At 33.7% G+C, this 25,861-nt stretch overlaps 1 protein-coding gene across 5 annotated transcripts in view; it reads right to left on the reverse strand.

The window, feature by feature from the left end:
* Positions 1-2,180: 2,180 nt before the first annotated feature.
* LOC128158552 (plexin-A2-like) overlaps positions 2,181-25,861 on the reverse strand; it is a 47,685-nt gene continuing 24,004 nt past the window's right edge. For all 5 annotated transcript variants that reach the window (XM_052821428.1, XM_052821424.1, XM_052821426.1 and 2 more), the window contains 14 exons: positions 24,697-24,833; positions 24,247-24,414; positions 23,675-23,765; positions 22,261-22,515; positions 21,950-22,102; positions 21,145-21,193; positions 20,355-20,600; positions 19,670-19,789; positions 16,526-16,621; positions 15,696-15,880; positions 15,209-15,318; positions 5,903-6,071; positions 4,562-4,698; positions 2,181-3,650 (listed from right to left, as the gene is read on the reverse strand). In XM_052821428.1, coding sequence (XP_052677388.1) covers positions 3,473-3,650; positions 4,562-4,698; positions 5,903-6,071; positions 15,209-15,318; positions 15,696-15,880; positions 16,526-16,621; positions 19,670-19,789; positions 20,355-20,600; positions 21,145-21,193; positions 21,950-22,102; positions 22,261-22,515; positions 23,675-23,765; positions 24,247-24,414; positions 24,697-24,833 — 2,094 coding nt within the window. In that variant the 3' untranslated portion in view covers positions 2,181-3,472. The remainder of the gene's footprint in view (positions 3,651-4,561; positions 4,699-5,902; positions 6,072-15,208; positions 15,319-15,695; positions 15,881-16,525; positions 16,622-19,669; positions 19,790-20,354; positions 20,601-21,144; positions 21,194-21,949; positions 22,103-22,260; positions 22,516-23,674; positions 23,766-24,246; positions 24,415-24,696; positions 24,834-25,861) is intronic.

The raw sequence follows: 25,861 nt of genomic DNA on the forward strand, positions 1-25,861 counted from the left end.
GAAGGTCGAGTTAAAGTTTTGAATCTATAGCTAATTGAAAATGAATGAATATTCTTGAAATAATTTATTCCCCTTAATTTCTGTGTTTGTATAAATTTCCCTCGAGTAAATAACAGAACTGTATACAACAATAAAACTCTCAATTAATAACTTGCCAAAAGCAATTTAATAATTAGACCGACCGAATGGATGATTTTGTCATCCACACAACTTCAGTTTTTAATTTATCTTGTCCTTAATTATTATTCATGTAAACTAGCTTATACCCTATCGGGAAACACACTGCGCGTTCTCTCATCAAAATTTATCTGGTCTATGGATGCACAATTTTCAGCCTCTGAATTGATAAGGTTATCAACATCTGTAAGCCAATATGCCTGATGTGTTGATGATTTCAGGTGGGTTTGTTTTAAAAGTTTTCGAGGCCTTATTGAGGATTGCTGTGAAGCCATGCTAGCACACTCCCCCCCCCCCCCCCCCCCCCCCTCATTTTATGTAATTTGAGTAACATTATGATAACACTTGAAAATGTCAATTTGGGTCAAACGATTTTTCAAGATTATTTTTTATCATACAACATAGACTTTAAAAAATGACCCATAATTAAATATCATAATATTTCAGATTGTTTAAAGTGGGTCCTTATACTCAGCAATTTTTGGTTATAGTGATGTTTTTCCGTTTAAATTATTAGCTAAACACTTGATGTTAATAAAAGTTGTTCTTTTTTAATCATATTTTCATTACACGTCTTCAGCCAATTTTCATTTTTGTAGTTTAAAATACATTTTTTTAGTTAATGAAAAAATGACAATAAAAAACCGTGAACCATCTCAAAAATCCATAAAACGAAATACAAATTCAAAGCAGAGCAATACGGACCTCCAGTTAGATAGAGGTATGATCAGATGCCTAGGAGGAGTGAGCATCCTCTGCTGACAGGTCACACCCGCCGTGTGTTCTTTGTCGTAATCGGGGGGGGGGGGGATCGGAAAAGTCCGTAGACAATTAGATGATTAACTATGGTCTAACAATTAGTATGAAAAACGTCAGTCGGCATGCGACCCAGTTGAAGATTGTATTTGCTGACAAAGTCGTTGTATCGACCATAGAACTTACGAAAAGATGATTTCAAGCGAGACTGTTGATAGTCCTGTTTTATCAACTTGTTTGTCAGTAGCTTGCTTCGTCTTAGAAACTGTTCATATGCAGTTGATGAAGGTATATTGCTACATAAGTAAGGAAAGCTGACAATAGAAAAATTGAAGTCATCGTGTTAATCATAAAGTTTTGTTGTTACGTTACCATTAATGCCCATGTCCAGTAAACAAATTTTACACCTTTTTACATAATTTGAAATATCTCAATATAATTTTTAATTTGATAGTTCACTGGTTATCTTTTTATTATAGAATTTTGTATTCATCTATAATGTGCTTGGAAAACTAAATAATATCGGGGCTAACACGCTTATTCTCTTTCTACAACTTTTAGAACATGTATACCCTAATTTCACATAATAATCTTGACCTTGAACAACTGCCATTAAATTTTCTTTCCAACAGTTTCTAAGTGAATTACATTGTTTGTTTGGAAAAATACAATGTTGAAGAAGTATTCATTCTTTAGCAATAGAAAAGGCAAAACAAAAAAGTTGTTAATGGAGTCAATTGCATATACATGTACATGTAACATACTACGTATAACAACCAATATTTGAATTTAAAAATGTTTATAACTTTGAAATTATTTTTCTCAATAAAAAGTTTAACACTAAATATTGTATCCATACAGTAGTTTTTTAATAAAATTTATCTTTGTTTTATTACGCAAGATGAAAAAAGTTGGCCACCAATATCACTGCGGAGTGCATGGCAATACACTTTGTGGTAAACCTTAAAACAAAAATATATAAATAGTGATTAAATACAGTCTGGTGTGATCAAATCTAAAATAAACCTCTTAGAGCTTTATTAAATTTGATCCCCTCGACTGCATTTGATCATTTCATAATACTCAGAGAATAATTCCTGATATTCCATTTTTGTATCATTCATATTGACCACAGGAAGGCAAACTATCCTCTGAGAGAGAGAGAGAGAGAGAGAGAGAGAGAGAGAGAGAGAGAGGGGGGGGGGGGGGGAGTCGAGATGCTAATGCAAAACATTTCTAAGAAATCATATAATCCACAAAATTTATTTTTAATTCAAAAATATACACATAAATAATAAGCAACAATATAAAATGCATCAATGCTTCGAAGCAATTGCACATACAAAAGCAAGCTTGTAAATGATATTCTCTTTCCCCCAGAAATATAATCCTCCATAAACATGGTATGTATACATGTATGTGCAGTGTAAGGTATAAAATGTGAAAGTTTACAATATCAATTATTTATCAATGTCATGTATAATAATATATTTATCACCCATATTATACTGGTATTCAAAACTAATATATTGAATAGTTAAATATTTTTAGTGTATGTAAAATCTATAATATGAGAGAAAGAACAAAAGAAATAATTGATCTCTGTCAATATCGTGTTTTGAAGTTCACTTGAATGTTATGAACACTAGTAGATATAAAAACACGCCTGACTTTGGAAATCACTAAACAAATTTTGACAAGATAAGCATAAGATACATGTAGCTGTAGCTATGGGGTTCTGCCATTAAATGGCCTACATGTAGGACAAATAAACAAATGTCATAAAAATATATCATGAGCACTGTTCTACGCATATTTTCACATCTTTTACATAACAGTGTAAAACTATGGCACATCTTACAAAGCCTTTGTGTAAAACACATAAAATAATATAAATGACTACACATAGTTGATATGCACCAACAGTAGAGATAATATGTATAATAACTAGGTCATTGTTTATATATATGACATATAAAAAAATTGCACACAAAGTGAGTGAAAACATTGATGGTTTGATTTGGGTACATACTGGTAATGAAAAGGGTTCTATACAATGTTTGGCACAAAAAGCTTGCAAAAATAATGGACATTTGAGATTACTTGTTGAACAAATGATGATTTGAAATGATGAGTGTCTTTCTGCACAATCTAATGTTTGTTAATATCAACAGATGGTCCCACAAAATTGATCTTTAACTCTCAGGTTTTGCTAAATTTGGTTAGGAAGTATTCCCCAGGCAACTCCCTCTTAGATACTTGGCTCACATTTTTATGAAAAAGCTAAGAACAATAATGCATCAATCATTATACTAAACAATTGCTAAGAGTGAGAGATAGAGAAAAAAATTACAAAGCTGTCATGCAAACAATTTAGTTTGAAGGTGTCCCAATCTGCAGCATTTGTCGATACAGATGACCTACATGTACTCTGTGTCACTGACCACTGGTCCCATACACAAGCACTACCCTCATTACCCCGACACCTGTACCCTCTGTCTATTCATGTCCGTTCAATTCTCTGACCCCCCACCGGTCCTCATCCCATCACCCCCAGGTACTCCTGGGAGCCCCCTGGCTCTATTTTGGTCTGTAGGGGCTGGGATACGTCACTAGATTCCTCCGTCGATGTGAACTGTTTGATTTCTTCGGTGATCTCGGAGAACGTTGGTCGATCAGAAGGAACATCCGTCCAACACTTCAACATCAGCAGGTAACTGCAAAGGTGATCAATAAGACATTATGAATACATGTTTATTCTTCACAAATTTTTTTTATTTAAACTTTTAACTCTTCTAAAAACTAGAGATGTTTGTAAAACACTTATGCCCCCTCCTTTTGAAACATCTGTGAAGAAAATGAATGGAAACTGCAAATAATTGAAACATCTGCAAAGAAAATGAATGGAAACTGCGAATAACGGGAATTTTTCTATGTCCAAGTGGCAAAACTCTGTTGAAAATTGCTCGATCATACCCAATATTCGACTTGGTCTAGATATTATCATGATAAACCTGTAAACCAAATTTCATTTTAATATGTTGATCCTCTGTGAAGAAAATGCAAATATTTAAATTTTTCTTTGTCCAAGGGGCATAACTCCGTCGAAAATAGCTTGATCTTATCCATTATCGTATTTGACCTAAATATTATCATGATTTACCTGAATACCAAATTTCATTTCAATATGTTCATCCTCTGCGAAGAAAATGAACAGAAACTGTTGGTTGACCGACCAACCGACATACCGACAGACAACAGCAAAGCATTATGTCCTCCCTTCTACGAAGGGGGGCATAAAAATAAAGCATTTTTACTTGTATGCATGCATAAAGAATGTTCAAAAATTTCCTGAGACGTCTATAAGCATGTTAATGATATATTTATCCAACAAGTATGATTCCCTGTATTAATTGTAATTAAATGCTTTGTAGAAACTAACAGGACTGAAATCTACACAATCTACACAAAGTGATCATTGCCAAAAAATTGTTTTAGATGACCGATGTTATTTTTTTATGCAATGTTGCTATATCTTCATTTGAATCACCAAAGAAAGGATTTTATTGCTTAAATAAAACATTAAGAACCAAGCAAGATGGATAGCATTACAACAAAAAACACATACATAGCCTCAGGACATTGTCGCGGCTTCTTTAACCGATGACCTCCAGTCAAATGTTTCTTAAGGTTATCCGTTTCCACGTCAGGGTACGGAGTTACTCCCCTTGTCATCAGTTCCCACAAAACTATTCCGAATGACCACTGTAGGAAAAGAAAAGAATGCAAAAAATGTCACTGATGAGCTTTGCATTGTTCCTTGAAATCAAGCACATCTAGACTGAGATCACGCCTGAATATATTAAAAGCCAACATCAGACAATACCTCAACAAATACAATGTGTAGTTCGACAAAAAGGTCATCTTACAAAGTATTAGGTAAGTTTTAGCTATTAAAACTATGTTTAAACATGAAAACTGAAGTTTGAAGAGTGACCTTATTCTGTCGCGAATGGAAAGACGCTGCCAATTTGTACAAATACTTATTGCATCATACAGTACATTTATCTCCCCCCCTCTACAAACAACACCTAACCAAAGCTGACATAAGCCTTCTCAACAACCACCAAGTCACTTTTTTATTGTAAATTTTTTTAAGTTTTTTAAAGCTGCATGGTCTGATTTTTTCACTATTATATTCAGCACAAACAAACTTCAGAATCATTAGTGAACAAAATGTTCACAAGTTTATATTTGAGCGACAACACATTAAGACTTTTATTTATAGAGATGTCAAAGTCGAAATACAATAATAGCTGCCTCGACGTGAGGGGCAAATTATTAAATGAGGCGAAATAAGGCAGTACCCTTTTGTGTTGTTTGTCTTAAAAACAAATTTTATACATCATTTTTTTTTCATTGAAATATGGCTTAAGGTGGCTCACTACACTTTGAAATATTTTCTCAAATCAGCAAAATATTACATGATTATGACAGATATCAAAATGGATAAGAAGTATTTAAGTCAAACAGGCAAAAAATGTGCAATTTTGGATGAAAAATTACATTTTCTAAAGTTTAAGTCAGCGAACATGAACAAAAGCTCTAGGCGGATTCAAACTCATGATCTGTGGTTCAGAAGCCCACTACTCTAACCACTGAGCTACGACAATATACAACCTAATTGATTTAAACAGTTTAACAAAACATTTAAATCGCCATCTTGAGACGTAGTGTCTAAAAAAGTATGTCTAGGTGTAGTGAGGTACCTTAATTGACCAGGGAAACTACTGCAATGTCTTTCATTGTACAAATACTTAACGTAACCATAGTTTAAAAGCATTCATAAAATTTGATATAAAATTAAACCAAGCAGCTTTAACTTGAATTCTGGTCTTAATTCAAGATTCAATCTTTATTCTCAAATTGCTTTCTTTCTCAAAAGACTATACCAGCCCCTATAACTTACACAGTCCGTTTTATGGTTGAAGGCTGGAGTGGCCCCCTTTTCTATGTCTAGGATTTCTGGTGCCCACCACCTTGTTATGGAGATGTTGTCATTGGAAAGGTAGAAGTCCCCAGAATACAGCGGGGCTATGGAATAGTCGGATATCTTCACCACTTTGTCATCCGCCACCCTGCAAACACATTGGTAATTCAATGCTAGGAGAGTAAAATACATAGATATTTTATAAATGTGTAAAAATGCATCTTTTGATCACTGTTAAAAGAGTTGTTCAAAAATGGTAACCAATTGATCCCTTTTCTTTTAATGAAGCACTTTGTTAATTTTTGTTTACAAAGTCACAATTCATAAAATCTAATTTAAGAACCACCACTTTTCTACCATTAATTACCACTGAGCCATAAAGAGTGTTCAGATTTATCTGAAAGTTAATTTGAAAGTATTACTAAAATGGTGGCCACAAAATCCATCCGTCTGAGAAATGATTAATCGAAAATCACTGATTCATCAAGCATGCAAATGCTGGTATGATACAGACCCTGAAACGTACTACTACACCACACGCTCGCTACACGCTCGCTAAACGGTTCACACGAAACGCTGAACGGTTTACACGAAACGCTGCACGCTTTGCCCGAAACGCTAAACGATTTACACGAAACGCTGAACGGTTTACACGAAACGATTCTCGCACGAAACGATTTGCTCGCTTTTCACACGCTTTGGACACGCTTTTATCCTGATCGATTCGGATCCTCTCGGATTTTTACATTGAATCTGTTTGTAAGAATTAATTTTAAGAAAACACGAAATAATAGAAATACTGATATTAGAAACATATATGTACATAAGTATTGAATTGATTAATTAAATTAATTTGGTACTTATATTTAAAGCAAAAAATTATTTAGTCACAGAATTAACCAAAACTACTACTTCTATAAATATATTTATTGCTCAAGAGAAATATCCATGATTCTTATTGATGCCGTAAATAATAAAAATTCCAGAGAAAAAAGTTACCGTAACAAAATATTCAATACCAAAAATAAAATCCGTATGATTACAAACTGAAATCGGTTTTTCAGTATTCGGCGGGATATTTTTTTTCGTCTCATATTAGCATTTTTAATGGTTTCAGAGAATATGATGTAAAAATACTAACAGTAAAAAAGCCTGTAATTATTCACATTGATAATTTTGAAAGTTATGTAAAATAAAATTAGTCACATAAGTTAGAAAAATGCTATATAACAACCGATTACTTTTATATGTCGTATCATTCGTGTAAATAAATATTCCGGACATAAAATCACAGAAAAAAAATCAATCGATTAAACAAAAAAGAAAGTTGTCATTACTATTTCGGATTTCAGAAAGAACAAAAAATAAAAATGATTTAAATTTTTGTCTCAATATTCGTATACATAACCGGCACCCTGCATAACGGCGTACAATATATCTATCATAATCTATTTGAATTAAGTACAATGCATATAGATTCCCATAATAATTAATTGCGTGTGTACATTTTAGGAAAATTTCAGCGTGTTAATTACTTGTTGTTTTCTGTTATCAATGTTTAAATAATTAAAATAACTAGAGACGAGCTCGTTGCAAGCAACGATTAGGTCTTCCGTCGTAGCTGCGTCATACTTGTGACGTAATACAAAAATTGATACCTGACCATGGTGCAATATTAGATGTGTAAACACTGTGTAAAAGAAACAAAGTACATGTATATAAGCAAATACAGATCTTTCAAAGTTGTCTGAAGTTTGATTCGCCGCATGTTGTTTTTTTGCATGTGCATTTTATTTTGAGAAACTTATCTAATCATCATAATTGACTCAATATACACAGAATATGGACGACGATTATAATCACACAGTGGGTATGCCCGGTATGAACGTAAAAAGACCAAACATTTTACTCGCATTTTTAATCGAAAGCAAGGGCCAATGAATCTTTTAGAATGTATGCGGAGATCCTCGAAATTTTACAGGGGGTTCTGAAGAATAATTTTGTTTTTGAGGGGGGGGGGGGGGGGGGTGGGGGGAAGGGGCATGCGCGGATAAGAAAAAATTTCCTGGGGTGGGGGTTGAGTGTCTGACGGTTATTTGAGTTTGCCTGGGGATGTCCGAGGCATATTTTTGTAATTTTATATTGTACATGTAATGGAAAGAAATTTTGCGGGGGTTAGGGTTGGGTCTGGAACCCTCACCCTACTCTTCTAGATTCGCGCATGGGGAACCGATGCCGGTAATTTAACGGTAATTTTAACCCTTTTTATTTAATTAATCATTTTCTAAATTATCGGAATTCCAATATTACCTTTAAACGCAGTTAAAACTTAAAATACGAACCATTTAGTCTCGGTGAGTATTCGGCCAACATGCGTCCGCGTACGAAAGAAATGGCAACATTCAAGAAATTTGGATGGACGATCTGGGTCCTAGGTCGTCCATCCGATTCTTTTTCAGACTAAGAGCTACAGAACTGCACTGAGAGAATGTCAAACTGATTATGTCAATTTATTTTGTCTCAAAGAATCAGTTTTTTTCAACAATAAAGATTTACCTTAAAAACAAAAGGAATCGGGCACAATTTTCAATGTTAGCATTTTACAATTTAAAGGTCTAATAAAATTTTGAATGAAGTTTCAAGATACTACTCTTCGTTTTTTATACGAAATATTGCATGAAAAAAGATTTACATCGCATATATATTATAGAACTAATTATTTCTCTTTTTTATTTACATCAAAATAAATCCAAGAAAAAATCTAAATATTTTTTTTCCTTTATATGTGTTAATGAAAACGTTGGTCAGCAAGGGCCGGTTCTATGTCGTGCAAGCACCTACTTAATAGATTGTTACACGGATCTACCACGATGACAAATATCGAAAAGGCAATATTGTGGGTGAAGGATGAAAGTGTAGTTTGTTTTTTAGGTTTATTTTTGATAATTATATTTATCTGGATCAATTTCCGTTATGAAGTCAAGCATATATTTTCATACATTGTATTATTATTGACTTAAAACATGTTGGAAAAAAGAAATATTGTATCAAGCAGTTAGTTATTATGCGCAGATCATGCATTCCTCTATGGTTTTCACAATTGCATGTATCAGTTACTACACGTTTTTGCTTACGGAGAAATAAATTTCCAAATAGATGATATAGTTATCAGTTAAGTTCCAGATTGTCTTCTGCACATGCAAGCACGTGTGTAATCCTGATTTAAAAATATGTATAATGGCCGGGGGGGGGGGGGGTCATCGCAACAAAATTGTGTATTAGCGTACTAGAGTGTACATCGTTAATTAATGATTGATGTTGAATTGTTATTAACAAACAAAATCATAAATTTATAATAACATACACTAAAATGCCAGGGAGTTCTGCTGGACGCGATTTCATTTGTCTTCAATTAATAGGGTGTAAGGATGCCCGCCTACTTAATACATATGCTCACGCGTCAACCGATTAAAAATGACTGTATTTTGGATTTATAAATCGTTCTAAAACATTCGATCTGATATTTCGTTGTTAACAATTCAAAACTTTGAACGATTAAATTTGTTTTTATACCTACCCCGACCCTCACGGAAAAATCCATTCAGATCAATGGAAATTTCATTTACAAGACTCCGCGCCAGAATCAGAATGTCTCATTCATTAATTTTTTCCTAGTTAAAGTGGACGAGTCCAAAATAGGAATAGAATAGGAATAGGAATACCATGTGAACATATGCCGTGAATGCAGTTTACTTTGCGTCTATTTTTTTTATTTTGAGAGTCCTTTTTATCATGTTTATCATGGCTTGAAAATGACGGAAGGCCCTTGAATGTTGTTATCTTTATGCAGGCACGTAGCATCCTTTTTGAAAGTGGGGGGGGGGGGGGCAGACTCATCCAAAAAATCTTGACAAGCAAAAAAAAAAAAAAAAAAAAAAAAAAAAGACTTTCCAAAAATCTTCAAAATCCTAATCCGGAAAAATTAGTTGCTGTGAGAAAAAGTGTGGTAGGGGGGGGGGGGGGCACCCACAAGCTTGAGTTAATAATTGCCTGACGATGCATCTTTAATGTGTCAACATTTATATTCATAATTGATGAAAACGTTATATGGGATGTAATAAGCAACAATGAGCAAGATTGTTCAATTAAAAGGGCTTTTCACATTGCACGTGTGTAATCCTGATTTAAAAATAGATTGCCATATTTGAAAGGTCAAAAAAAAAGAGGGAGGTGTCATCGCAACAAGATGATACACATTGTCTAAGTAGTACAATGTAAGTAATAGTTGGTGTTGGATTATCATCATTAACAAAGAATCATCAGTTTGGATTAATTAAAACAAATATAAATTCATATAATTGGAATATTTACTGGAGGGGCTACGTACAAGTAATTCGCCGAAGTGGGGTACGTGTGACCCGATTTTCGATCAATTGGGCGATTTCATTCATCTGGAAAAGGGTTTCACTCGCGTGTACAAATGTAATGTACATCAAACAATTGCTAGTCAATTAAGTGTGTATGTTAATTGGATAGATTTCTTCTAAAACATTCAATCCAAAGTATAATATATGTAGTTATTAGTTGACACCCTCCCAATGGATCTATGCCGATGGATCTATCTGAGATTTCAGCTGTTGCGTGAATGGTAAAGAAAGACTTCGCGCCATAATACGTCTCATTCATAATTTTGGCTCGCCGATTAGTGGGCGAGTCCAAGTAAGGCAAGAGCACATGATGTGTAGATGGTCTTACCCACTCTATTTTCTTAACTGGTCATATAATAAATAGAGATATCATGGATCTTTCACTTTTGTCGGAGCATGTAATAAATGGAACCAAAAAATAAAGTAATTCTAATTGAAATAACGATGCTACATGTACGTGTTTGAATATCCTTTCCTATATGGTTAGAAATAACAAAATGTCTTTGATTTTGCATCTAATATATAACAAATTCAATTTTCAATTTGGCTGTTTGAGATTATTCGATACATGTACATTCCTAAAATGATTTAAAATAATGAAATGATTTAATTTCCAGTGATATACAGGTACATGCACTCGATCGAAGAAAAAGATTGAAATTGCTTCTAAACTCTGCACGTTCATTTTAATAATCTATGATCCGCAGCGAAAATTAATTTTAATTTCTTATAAGATAGCCTAATTGATACATGCATGCTTCCATTGAATAAATTTGGGTAGTCAGGCAAGCTTTTTGGAAAGCTATTGCTTGTATAATATTAAGGTCAGACGCGACCTTCATGTATCTTCCATTTTTTCCTATCTCCACAATGTGAATTAAGATTTCCACTTTGTTATTTCATAATTAATTTTTTAGGTAATATGATTTTTTTTGGTTTGGATATAAAGTGTTCAAATTAAAATATATAGTATGACTTAACTTATAAGCATTCAAATGCATTTTGCGTGCTATTTTAAGGGAATTTCGAAATATTCTAGCTCCAAAACGAGCCTGGTAATGTACTCTAAATTTTTTGGAATTACCAGGTTTAAATGTTAATAAATAAGGAATGAAATATCAAGGGAAATTATATAAAATTGAGGAACGTCTCGTCTGTCCTTAATTAAAATAATATAAATAGACATCATAAATCCCATATCAAACGACATATAACCACTTGAATCTGCACGTCTTTTAATGAATTTATGAACAGCGGGAAATTCTAAGGTAATGTTAGCTGCAAGTCTGTACAGCCCTTGTATGAAAAATTTCGGATGGTACTCAATTTTTCCAGACGGAGAGCTACATATATGCAGCGAAGGTAACTAATAATGCTTCCGATGAAATACTTTGTTTAGTAATGCAAGGTTTTAAGAGAGCAATACTTATTTGTTTAAAAAATAACACCCTAATACTTCGCATTTTATTCGCTGTTTGTAGAACAAGCAGAACCAGTATCAGTTCGATCCCTACCGTATGTACATTGTTCGAATTTAATAGTCCTTGCATTGCATTGCTTTGCATGTACAAAATATCTTTTAAAAATTCAACACCGAAAGTGTTTATCTATATGGCTATTAATCTATATGTACATGTACACATAGCGTACACATGTGATTCAAAATACCCCAAACGGAAAAATTCACTTAGTGAGTCTACATTTTATAGAACTTGCAAAAAATACATTGCGGGTCTGAATGTTTGTTAATGTGTCAATCTATCAATATACAGTTTGTTAATTTTTTTCGATTGCTGAGGCTACATCGTTTTTGATGAACATTGAACAACATTTTTTCCATGCCATTATTTCCACGGAAGATAGCGAGTACAATTATAAAGCACAATTTATTTAATTATCTCTTTAATATTGTGTACTAGTATGTAATAAATAATTTATAAATTGCTGCCGAAGGTTGTTTGGTATTTTCGTTTGTAGATGCATTGCAAGTAAAAAACGTGAAACGCGGGGCAAGTCATAATTAATATCCCTAATAACCGTTACTTAAAAATAGCGGCTTTGGATTCAAATATTATCGTATACGAATATTAAGTTCACTTTTTAAAATCATCTCCACGATGATAATATTATATCCATCGGAAATCAGTATTTTGTTTTGCTTTAAAAGAAATGTTCTATCGGGAGCAATCCCGCGTTCGTTTAAATTGCCAGCGTACATTTGTCATGTCAGTTATACACATTGTGCTTTATATGACGGCCGTGTATACGTACTGTAGAAAAGTTGAGTTTAATTACCATGCATTCGAACCATTTTATTAACACATCTCCCAGTACTGAAACAATTCAAAATGTCTCTGTTACAGTAACACAGTGGGGCGTTAAACATGTGTACGTCCAGCTCTACAAGCATATACACTGTCGTCAAGGCGACGGCCCGAATACAGCTAGCGACTCTTTTATCGATCGGTTACCTGAGTCTCGTAATGCATCTAAATATAGAAAGGGGCACAGTTATGAAACAAACAACAAAAATAAGGTCAAAGACGTTCATCTTTATGAAATGAATATGTACATATGAATAAAACCATTTGGAATTTTATGTAGAATTATTTTTGCGCGCTGCATGTATCAGTTAGTGCATTACAAAAAGCCTTTTCATAACCTCCTAAACGTGCGCACCCCCACAAAAATGGACCGAACTGACAACAATTGTTTCTGCAAATACTGGCTATAAATTACGAAAACATTAAATTGAATACCACGGAAGGATTCAAAATTAATTTCTTTACAACTTTGCTTCAATAATGCATTAGAAATTTTTATTCCTTTACAAGTTATTGACAAGAAACTTTTGACGCATCTAACTCCCTAATTATAGGGGCCAGCCCCTTTTTCTGTATACCGAATGAAAGGTCTTGGTAAGACCAAGATCTTTTAAATTACATGTTATAACAAGTTTTTATCAGGTAGAAAACTAACACGGAAAATACGCGAATTTTTTTGAATTTTTTTCGTACCTTTGTTTCAACATCTATACCACCCCTTTTATTTGCATTTAAATAATAAATAAAATATATCTCGCACAAATTCAATGTATTAGCTTCCAAACCAGCCCATCTTTGAGACTCTGCCAGTCATCGTTATAGCTAAACCCCCCTGGACAAAAGAAGTCGTTAAATTTTACTAAAAGGGGAATAACTCAAAACCGGATGGGGATTTTCCTCAACTAAAATATGCAACGACAACATCACGCGGTATGTTATCAGTCCTGAAAATTTCAAAACAATCGGTGAACAAACGAGCGAGATATTAAGGATCAAAGTTGGCGTCTAGAAGAAAAAAAAAAATAATAAGAAATTTGAAAATTTTTCAGAATAATAGTAAGGTCTTCCGTTGGAAACGGAAGACCTTAATAACTTGTAGAAATATTTTTAATCGGGATTCAGAAGAATTTACTTCCCTCATTTCATAGAAATTAACAGTATATTTTCTTTCTATGTTTACATTTATTTTTGTTCAAATTAATGTTCAATAATCTATCATTAAAATTGTGTGCATTATTAAATACTAATTCTGACTACCTTGAAGTCATTAAATTTCTATTGGCTATTGACAAAGGAAGAGACGCGTGACCATCCAATGAAAATGAATACACAGAGTTTGATTGACAGGTTCAGCCAGGTGCAGGTCTCACCCGATGTCCGAGGTTATGTGTGCTGGTTGTACACAGCCGCATTGTCTCAGTAACTAGTCTTCTTTCAATACGCATACCTTTCTTTTGTTTGTTTAAAATTAATTCAATTTTGTAAAAAGATAAGTATATTGTTTCTTATAGATTTTTTTTTTCACGAGAATATCTACAAAGGAGTTTTGCCAATCACAAACAGTTTAAAGTAATGTTTAACACAAGCGCTATTTTGAAACAATTAAATTGTCAGAGAGTTCCGAATGAAATCTGATGAACGTTTCACACGGTTCTCGCACGCTTTGCCCGAAACGATTTACACGCTTTGCCCGAAACGCTGCACGCTTTGCCCCAAACGCTAAACGGTTTACACGAAACGCTTCACGATTCACACGAAACGCTAAACGGTTTACACAAAACGCTAAACGGTTTACACGAAACGTTTCTCGCACGAAACTCGCACGCTTTTTTGGTGTAGTAGTACGTTTCAGGGTCTGTAATCACATCAACAAATGCATGCTTGATGAATAAGTGATAGAATATTTTTGTATATAAACTATTTTATCACACTGTGATACAACAATTTATACAAATATATTCCATTACTCATAATCAGTGGGACAAGTCTTGCCTAACAATGTTAATATTCACTTTAAAATTTAAGACAGTCCCTCAGAAATCAGGGCTGCGTTTTACAAAAGATCTTACGACTTACAACCAAATTAATGAGTGCTTATTAATAACATACTTATCATTATTTGAATTTAATGACTGTATAAAATAATTATAGAAATTGAAATAAAGGTAAATTAATGGTATAATATATATTTTGTTACCCAAAGGGCATTCCATGAGACTAAAAATATTTACAACTCTGTCGTTAGTTTTTTTGTAAAACGCAGCCCAGAGAGATAGTGATTAAGACCACTATTCTAAATAAATCTTGTTCATAACAAGTTTACCGTATCGTTATAGATGGTCAGAATTGTCAATTGATGACTATAAAATCTTAGTAAATAAATCTAAATAGATCTTTTTTTAGAGTCAAAGGTTAATAACTTGACATTTAACAAGGAAAATTTCAATTTGTTTGGGGTTGGTGGGGGTTGGTGTTGGGGTGGGGTGGGGGGGGGTGGGGGTGGGGGGTGGGGGGTGGGGGGAGCTGTGACTTACAGACAGTTCCTGGCTGCTAGGTTGCCATGGACGACATGAATTCCCTCGAGATAGGTCATGGCATCACACACTTGTTGCGCAATCTCTAATAAATCGACCAATGCCAGGTTCTGTAATATACAAATATACAATACAGAAATGTGAATGGATGAAGATGCAAATAGTCCTTCTGGATCAAACTGGCAGTGTGAATTCTTGCACACAAGTTTTATGCACAAAATTCTTAATCCATTTAAGCCATATATTCAGTAATAACTGACAAATTAACAAATTAAAAAATAATCCATGTTTATCAAACTGACAAGGTTTAATAAAATTTGATGACAGTTTAATTATAGTTGCTGGACATTCAAATTTCCAGAGAAAAATTTGACAATCTAGACTTTCAACTAAATGTTAATGGAATGTACATTCTGTAAAAGCTAGAAAATTCAAATTTCTATGGCTGGACATATTAAAGAGGAAATTGACATCTGAGACTACAGACCTTGGATGAGTCTTTGATGTAGTTTTTGAGATCTCCCCTCTGTAGATTGGGTAGGATGATCAATGGCGGCTCTGAGCTGGACAGACAGACTCCGGACATGACTAGGATGTTAGGGTGTTGAAGGTCCTTCAGTACGGCACACTGCTTTAGGAAGTTATCAATGGTCTCCTTGTCTGTGGAGCAGCCTAAAGAAAACATACTAATTCATGTTAATGTGCAATATAGAACAAACTTGCAAAAAATCAAGCTAAGACAAAACAAACGTCAAAATTCTAAAATATTATTTAACTGCAAAACAAGTAGTGACACAAAAGGAGTAATCATTTTGTAGTATCTTTTCTTATTTCAGAAATGTTTTTTATTCATATTTCAGAAGCGAATTTGAAATTCCCTACCTAGTAGTCAAAGTTACTAAATGTATAATAAATGTGAAGAGACCCGGGCTTTTTCAAAGATCAGAGACATTTACACTTTAAACACACCAACTAAATAGTAACATTTATTACTTCAATAATTCAGTGCCCTATGATCTTTATCACTTTGGAAGTGTTAGCGTAAATGATAGCATTGACTGATTTGGACACGGTAGCCCCAGGTTCGAGTCTGGTCTGAAGATATTGCTTTATCATTGTAACCTTGAGCAAGTTACTTTACTTGTGCATTCTCTCCACCCAGGGGTGAAAATGGGTACCTGGTACCTTGTGATGAGCAGGCTATGTGAATCAAAAAGCATTAATATGGCAGCTCTGCTTGTATGCTTTCCAGGAAGTTAACCCAACTCTAACCCAACTCTAACCCTTAACCCTAAAATCTCCCTTTTCTTCCCTTACCCTGTAGGGACTTGATTGCCACTACTTCATTCTGTTCCTCCGAGTCTGCTCCTTTCGAGTTTTTATATTGTCCCTGAGATGTGCTGCCATAGCTACCTGAGGACAGAGACATGGAAAAGAATGTACAATTTATGAGATATCAAATTTGTTGGAAGAAAATAAACTGAAACTGCATCTCTCATTGATAATTATGTGGTTAATATATACATTTGAAAACATAATCTAAATTGCATTTTTTTTTTTTAAAAGACAACTTTTTTTCTTCCAATGATTTGCCAGTATCTTTAAAATGTATATGATTTTATCTAAAGTTGAACTTCAATATCTCGAACACTGATATCTCGAATACAATTGATATGTCAAAGTGATTTTTGTAAGTCCCAACCACTTATTTTTAAACTATTTTAACCTTGATATCTTGAATACTCCGACATCAAGAAGTTTTTAAACATTTAGGTCGGGATAATGAAGTTTGACTGTATTACAAATTTACAATGCTTAAGATGTAAGCCAAATTTCATGATTCTATTAAGTATATTTGAGTAACAATTTACAAGTTCTTGCCAAACATGGTTTAATACATAATGAATTTCAAATGGTATCAGATATTCTGGTACATCCTATAACAATTAAGTTTTCTTTCAATCTTAAACACTCGTCTGATACAGTAACACAAAAACTCATTAACACATACAGTGTTTGCTATAGGAACGTCTTCAATTACCACAGAAATCATACAAGTAAAAACTGGGTTGAGCATTTTACATTTTATCATCAAAAAGTCTTTACATGACTATGTAAACTTCTTGATTTATCCAATAATATAGCTCATTACAAACAGATACGGAATTATTTAGCAGCTTTCAAATTGAATTACTTTCCTGACTTTGAAAGTGATTTGATTGCCTTTCCTACCACTGATTGTATTACTGCGGTACTTTTTATCACTAATTGTAATATTGGGTACTTTCTATCACTAATTGTATCATTGGGTACTTTCTATCACTAATTGTATCATTGGGTACTTTCTATCACTAATTGTATGAACGCGGTACTTTCTATCACTAATTGTATGACTGCGGTACTTCCTATCACTAATTGCATTACTGCGGTACTTTCTATCACTAATTGTATTACTGCGGTACTTTCTATCACTAATTGTATCATTGGGTACTTTCTATCACTAATTGTATCATTGGGTACTTCCTATCACTAATTGTATTACTGCGGTAATTTCTATCACTAATTGTATTACTGGGTACTTTCTATCACTGATTGTATTACTGCGGTACTTTCTATCACTAATTGTATTACTGCGGTACTTTCTATCATTTATTGTATTACTGCGGTACTTTCTATCACTAATTGTATTACTGCGGTACTTTCTATCACTAATTGTATGACTGCGGTACTTTCTATCACTAATTGTATGACTGCGGTACTTTCTATCACTAATTGTATTACTGCGGTACTTTCTATCACTAATTGTATTACATGTACTGCAGTAATTTCTATCACTAATTGTGTCATTGGGTACTTTCTATCACTAATTGTATCATTGGGTACTTTCTATCACTAATTGTATCATTGGGTACTTTCTATCACCAATTGTATCATTGGGTACTTTCTATCGCTAATTGTATTACTGCGGTACTTTCTATCACTAATTGTATGACTGCGGTACTTTCTATCACTAATTGTATGACTGCGGTACTTTCTATCACTAATTGTATTACATGTACCGCGGTAATTTCTATCACTAATTGTATCATTGGGTACTTTCTATCACTAATTGTATCATTGGGTACTTTCTATCACTAATTGTATGACTGCGGTACTTTCTATCACTAATTGTATTACTGCGGTACTTTCTATCACTAATTGTATTACTGCAGTACTTTCTATCACTAATTGTATTACTGCGGTACTTTCTATCACTAATTGTATTACATGTACTGCGGTACTTTCTATCACTAATTGTATCATTGGGTACTTTCTATCACTAATTGTATCATTGGGTACTTCCTATCACTAATTGTATTACTGCGGTACTTCCTATCACTAATTGTATTACTGCGGTACTTTCTATCACTTATTGTATTACTGCGGTACTTTCTATCACTAATTGTATTACATGTACTGCGGTAATTTCTATCACTAATTGTATCATTGGGTACTTTCTATCACTAATTGTATTACTGCGGTACTTTCTATAACTAATTGTATTACTGGGTACTTTCTATCACTGATTGTATTACTGCGGTACTTTCTATAACTAATTGTATTACTGGGTACTTTCTATCACTGATTGTATTACTGCGGTACTTTCTATCACTGATTGTATTACTGCGGTACTTTCTATCACTAATTGTATTACTGCGGTACTTTCTATCACTAATTGTATTACTGCGGTACTTTCTATCACTAATTGTATTACTGCGGTACTTTCTATCACTAATTGTATTACTGCGGTACTTTCTATCACTAATTGTATTACATGATTAACTTTCCAGCAATTGAAAAACTGTGTGTATATTGCATGATTGCTTTTTTGCCATCGTGTAATTACAAGTATTACATGTATTACATAAAAACAACTCTATAAGTAGGTACATCAATAGTTTATAATAGTGACATGTATATTACATAATAATTACAAAATTCCTTTTACAAACATATTGTCAAATGAATACACCCAGCCCAAAAGACCTTTTAGTCACTGTCAAGAAATAAGTAAAGTTTGCATGTTTAGGTGTAAGATGGATTTGTCAAATGTTTCTGTCTTTTAAAAATTATATAATTCATAAAGAAAATGAGCGATTTAAATCTATAAGTTCTTCGACACCGAGTGATTACATGTACTACATGATTACCTTTCTTTATCAGTATGAGATATCCCATTCTGAGTGATTACATGTATAACATGATTACATTTCTATGTCAGTAAGAGATATTACACACTGATTAATTACATGTATTACATGATTACATTTCTATGTCAGTAAGAGATATTCCACACTGATTAATTACATGCATTATATGATTACATTTCTATGTCAGAATGAGATATCCCACACTGAGTGATTACATTTCTCTATCAGTATGATATACCACACTGGGTAATTACATGTATTACATTATTACCTTTTCCTATGAGATCTTCCACACTGAGTTTACTTCTTGGGATTAAGAAATCACTAACGCTCTGACGGACTGCTTCATCCTCGATTCCAGCCAACAACTCACTGATGTAGGGGGCAGAGTCTACAATGATTATACGAAAATAACTCAACTTGAAATTTTTTTCAATTTGCAAATATTTAGCAATGAAAATACTATCTCATTATCTTTTTTTTCAAATGACATTAACAATGTATTCAGTAATATATATGTAGATTGGAACAAATTGGGGTATCCGTTCATTCCTATTGGTATGTCAAAAGTGCAATCTAATTAGCAAGTCTCAATTTTTTATTTTACATTTGCAAATACATTCCCTTATATGAACCTACCGAAAAGCAAATACATTCTATTCTGTGTAAACTTATACTTATTAAAGGGTCAAGAGTTCATATTTTTAAAGTCACAATGAATGCTACATGAGTTTATTTGATCAACTGCTGCATTATTTTAAACAAAAAAATACAGTACCGTAATATTTATTATTCTGAATGATTTGCCTTTTTCATTAGAAAATATAAGTAATAAACAGCATTGTTAAAGAGGTTGGTACATGCCCTTAGGGCTTCACAGGATCTGATCACAAGACCAACCAAGTTCATATCTCAGTGAACTTTTTAACTTGCTGTTTATTTCTTAATAGACCTACCTCCATTAGCTATCTGCCCATTCATCTCAGCTTTTATTGTCATACTATTCATTCCAATTTCTTCTTCCTCGTCAGCTTCGTGATCCTTCAGCAGCTCCGGTATAGCTCCCTCTGGTTGCTTGTTTTTCCTCTGTCGCCGAATGATACAGATGGTTAGCAGGACGATGATCGCTATCATTGGGATCACTACCCCCAATATGATGCCCATGGCTATAGGCTTGTCAGTATGACTGTGATTATCTGCTTCTGAAAGATAAAAAAGTTCAGTAATTAGACGATTATCAAACTTATTAAAATGTCCCAAATCCACAAAAAAAAGCTTTTTATTTATTTTTCTGACAAAAGGCATGATAACTAAATATTGGAGAAAAGGGAAAAAAGTTTGGTGCATTTTGACTGACAATATAAATATGTGATTTTGACTACCCAAATTTATGATGTGAAATTAAATCAAATGAATATAAATTTCACAGAATGCGATTGATTTCCAAAGTGCAGAGATAATAACCATTGTCAAAAGTTGTTTAATTAATTACTGCTGTAATCATATTATTTTTTTGGAGGTACAAAATTTGGCAGAAAAAGGTATTTTATTTATTTAGGTAAGTGTAGACTTGATTAAGCACATTTCTGATTGTACATATTTATCTACATATATGCATGACATTTGGCGATGTTCTAGATTTAGCAATTTTTCAAAATTTCAAAATTATTCAATCTATTGTGGCTGTGTCTGAGAGTCAAAACATTGATTCTTTAGCCAATATCTTTTTTTAATCACACTTTTTACCTGAGTAAGTCAAGTATCCAACATCTTCATGGAAGTTGCCGACTTGTACCTGGATGAAAACAAACAAGAACTTCATATTAGAATACAGCATATATTAAAAGGTTAATATATTAATTAATGGTAATGATCAAATGAAAAATTTCCATTATGAAATTTATTCGAGATATTCATGCCATGATCATGTAAGGACACAAAAACAAAGAAAAGTTTACAAAATCAAACTTTGGACATTGCATGTCCAAGTCACTTTAAGGATACACAAGATGTTCTTCAATTTTAGATAACTTTCCTTGATAAATTATTTCTTATTTCTTTGCATTTAAACCTGTTAATACCCAAAATTTCAAGATACATTACCGGGCTATTTTTAGAGTTACAAAATTTTGGATGTTCCTTATAATAGCGTGCAAAATGCTATAGAATGCTTAATATATTATAAATTCTTAGTACAAAAAACCAAGATTTATTCGTGGCGACTTCATTTTGGGATATACTTCCAATAAACTGGTTCGCGACAACTAATGTTCCCGATTAAGCCTTATAAAAAATGGCTCTCAGCGAGAAATATTCGTGACGACAAGGCTTTCGCAAACCTCACAAGATAATCAAAGTTGGTTTCCAGTATATATTTTTAACTTAAATTATATTTCAAATAGAGAAATATCATATAAAATGGAAATCTAAACTGGGAATTACGAAGTGGATATCTTCACATTGCAGAGATATAAAAATTTTTAAAATAATAGAAGAAAGATTGTATCTGACCTTAAACACATAGAATTATAATGAAGTTTACAACACTTGCCTGCACCCTGGCTTTGCCGTGTCTCAATCCTTCTGGTGCCTCGGGGGGTATACAGGTGATGTTAGCCGGTGACACCTGTATGCTGGTGCAGGGATCTGACCCTACAGTCACCCGCAGTTCATGATACGGTTGTACAGTGGAGAGAGAGGAACCCTACAGTACAAATCCAACATATCATACTCCGTTTATCCATAATCCAATTATTTTACCCTTAAAATTTGGGTATTTTTCTAAATAGAGCTCTTCTATTAAAGGAGATCAATACAGTTAAAAAATTGCCATGACTATCAAGCTCTCTTAATGATATATACCTTGATGACAAGAGACTTTCCCTTCACGAAGTCAGCACTGTTGGATAATTTCTCCAGCACAGGATCCGGGTAATAGTAGAGTGGGCTGAATGTGGGTGCGTGGGACAGGTTTTTCCAGGTCAGTACATTGTCCAGTAGTAGGCCGTAGTGGACAATCCGTGGCTGGTCTGGGGAAATCCTCTCCCCCTGGGACAGGGGAAGCTGAGGGGTGGGGCACAACAGGCAGCCCAACTGGGTCGGCTTCTCTTTACAGTCCTGTAAATTGAATACTTATCTATGGATATTGTCTATTAATTTATTGTGTACATTGGAGTCATTACATTTCATTGGGGGGGGGGGGGGGGGTTAATTTTATGGATTGTCATCTTTTCTATTAATGAGTTCACAATACATTTTTCATTAAAAAAAATTGCCCTATTTTTGACATTTCAACGACAAGAGAAAACCTTCATTTGATCATTTTTTCCATTTCCTAACACTAGTACATTTAAAATTGCAAATAACACTGTATTTATTACATGAATATGTATCATTCAAGTTAAATAACGTGAAATCATTAATACATGTATTCATGGGGGCTCAATTTTCATGGATTTCCAAGATACCTATTACTCATGAATAAACATCCCAAATGAATTATCAAACAAAATCTTTTTTCATAATATGTACCGTACATAGAAGCTAATCTGCGGAATAATGTCTCCATGAATCATAAAACAATTGGCATTCCATGAAAATAAGACCCCACAAATCTTAATGATCCCACTGTAACCCCACACAGTAGAACATGGTAATAGCAAACATGCTTATTATGGAGTGACGTTTACAGCGAAGTGATTTTCATCCCCATGACTTAATTACATGTTGTAAACTTGACGGATATAATGAATTACGCTTATAGCAAAGGAAAATCTCCATTCCCTGGCACTTCGTTATAAGCGTGCTTTACTGTATTTGTTATACTTTCATGTTAAATACTGAAATCTGATTGGTTAAGACGCAGTTCATAATCCGTTCTATTACCCTCAGCGTTAGCAACGCACTTAGCAACGGGTAAAATTACAAATTGTTACATGCGCGAAAATTATGCGCGTACAGTTTGCTGTAGAATTCATGTTATTCCTATATAAAAGCAGTAAAATTTTCTTAAAAATTAAGACATTCAGTATAACAAAATAAATAGTGCCTGTTTGGGAGGATAACAGTTGAAATTGACACCCCTCGAAAACCATTGTCAACCTCCGCTTCGCGTCGGTTGACAATGGTTTTCGCGGGGTGTCAATTTCAACTGTTACCCTCCCAAACAGGCACTATTTATATAATGTGAACTGAACCTACATCCGTCATAATTACACCACTCTGACATTAACATTTGACTTCTTAATCAGGGACAGTAGAAGTGGGAATAAATTACCACAGCCAAGTCTTCGTGTCCCTCCAAGAAAAGCTTCTTCTTCTGTACCATGTCCAACCGCTTCCCACAGATCTGTACCATTACTCCTCCACTGTAACAAAAAATAATCAAATCAAATAAAGAGATACATTGCAAAATTAGAAAACAAAGAGAGATGGTACCTAGACAAATCTGTGCCACCTCTCCATCACTGTAGAAAAAAAAATCTAAAACAGATAAATACAAACTAGATGGTTAGTTTCTAGACAAATCTGTACCACTACTTTGGAAATTAAATGAAATCCAAAACTATCGCAAAAATCAGAGACTACAGTGAAAAGGAAAAAGGAGAAAGATATCTATCCAATAGCTGTGGGATGAAAAACACCTGTCTTGTGAGATTCCTTTTTATAACATGCTTAACTTTATTTTTTCCAGTAATAATAAGCCTTAAAGATCTAAATCACTCTGGCATAATTTCTATAGAAGAATGAAATATATAAAAAATCATTGCATATTAGGTAATGAAGGTTGACCAAAACTACTTGTAAACCTTTAACCTAGATTCCATATTGCTATGGAGTTGACTGTACCTGGCTATGCTGTGGTTGCGATAGATGTAGCTGATCTCTGGATCCTTTTCGTAGGCAAACTTAGAGATCAGCAGTCTCTTATAGCCGCCAAAGTCCACCTCTACATCCTTCTCCCCCAAACCATTCACTGAGCTGGACGTCATACACATCAGCTTTTCAGTTGTCATCCTGGAGGATAATACCACATCACATTGTATGCTAATCTTAAATCAAATTTGAATTTTTAAATATTCTAAAAATAAACTATAACTGTAAGAACATTTTAAGATGAAATTCTCATTAAATTCACCAAAACCAATCAATCAGGTACATGTCCGAATCCAAATTTATTTTTCCTTCTCTTCTTTCTATTTCTCTCCTTTTCTCTCTCTCCTATGACACCTCTTTTCTCTATTTTTTATTGCTCTCTCTCTCTCTCTCTCTCTCTCTCTCTCTCTCTCTCCGACTTACTGTGTCACTTTACAGGGACTGCCTGCTATGTCTACCGTTGTCAGAGTGCCCGCATTCATGTGACTGCCAAATATAGTCAGAGTAGTTCCCCCTGATAATGGCCCCTTTTGTGGAATCATCAAGTTCACATTGGGAATCTGTGAAAAAAAACAAAAAAAACTTTTGGTTTTAAAGGTACCAAGCGACACTTTCGAATAAAGTACTCGTCAATATTTTTTGTAAAATTGAGAGTTGCTGTACTTGAAGGCTTATGAGTGTTGCTAAAATTCATGAAATGATTTTTGGAGTTGATTTTAATCAACTCTCCTATGCAGTAACTCTGGTAAACCGAAAGTGAAATAGTGTTTGGACCCAAGCACAAATCATCACTGCTGACAAGACTTATTTCTTGAAAAAATAGAAAAAATCGATGAAATGTATGCTGAAGCATTGTTTTTCAAGGAAACTTATCTATAAGCACTTTGAAAATAGTCAGATTTAATATATGAACAATTTAGATATTTTTGTAGTCTCATGTGATCCTACGTCAGAGTTTAATATAGTCTCGTTCAACCAAACGCTCGGCTGTCTCCGTAAATCTCCGACAAGCAGAGAGGCTCTCTTGCTTATGGGAAATTAACGGAGACAGCAGAGTGTCTGGTTGATCGAGACTAGAGTGCGATATCAATAGTGCTTGGATCAATACAATTTTTAGAATTGTTTTGATTACTAATACATAGTTTGAAATCTATCTTTAAATATTACACAACATGATTCATATGGGGTTTCTCGAAATTCTTGTTGGAAAAGTCTAAAAATTCATATCATAAAAGAGTGCGTAATTTAAATACAGACTAGAAACTAATTGCCATGCAAGATGAATTGATTTTAAAATAAATGATAATCAATAAAATCAACTCCTGTCAGTACTTCAGTACTTTAATTAATGATTATCATTGTTTAGAAGGATGTCCTTTGTTGAAATTAGTATGCAATATATAGGCCCCTAATGTTAAGTACATGAGAGTCAGAGGTAAAATGCCAAACTTGCGGCCATGACTGTTGTGTTGACTTTGCACAGTGAAATTGCAAGTTACCTTCGGGAGGTAAAATTACACAAAAAGTACATGTAGGTGGATGAGACATAGTAAACTCTACATTGGAAGTTCCTGACATGTGATGGTGC

The sequence above is a fragment of the Crassostrea angulata genome, chromosome 8 (assembly GCF_025612915.1).
Source record: "Crassostrea angulata isolate pt1a10 chromosome 8, ASM2561291v2, whole genome shotgun sequence".
Classification (NCBI taxonomy): Eukaryota; Metazoa; Mollusca; class Bivalvia; order Ostreida; family Ostreidae; genus Magallana; species Magallana angulata.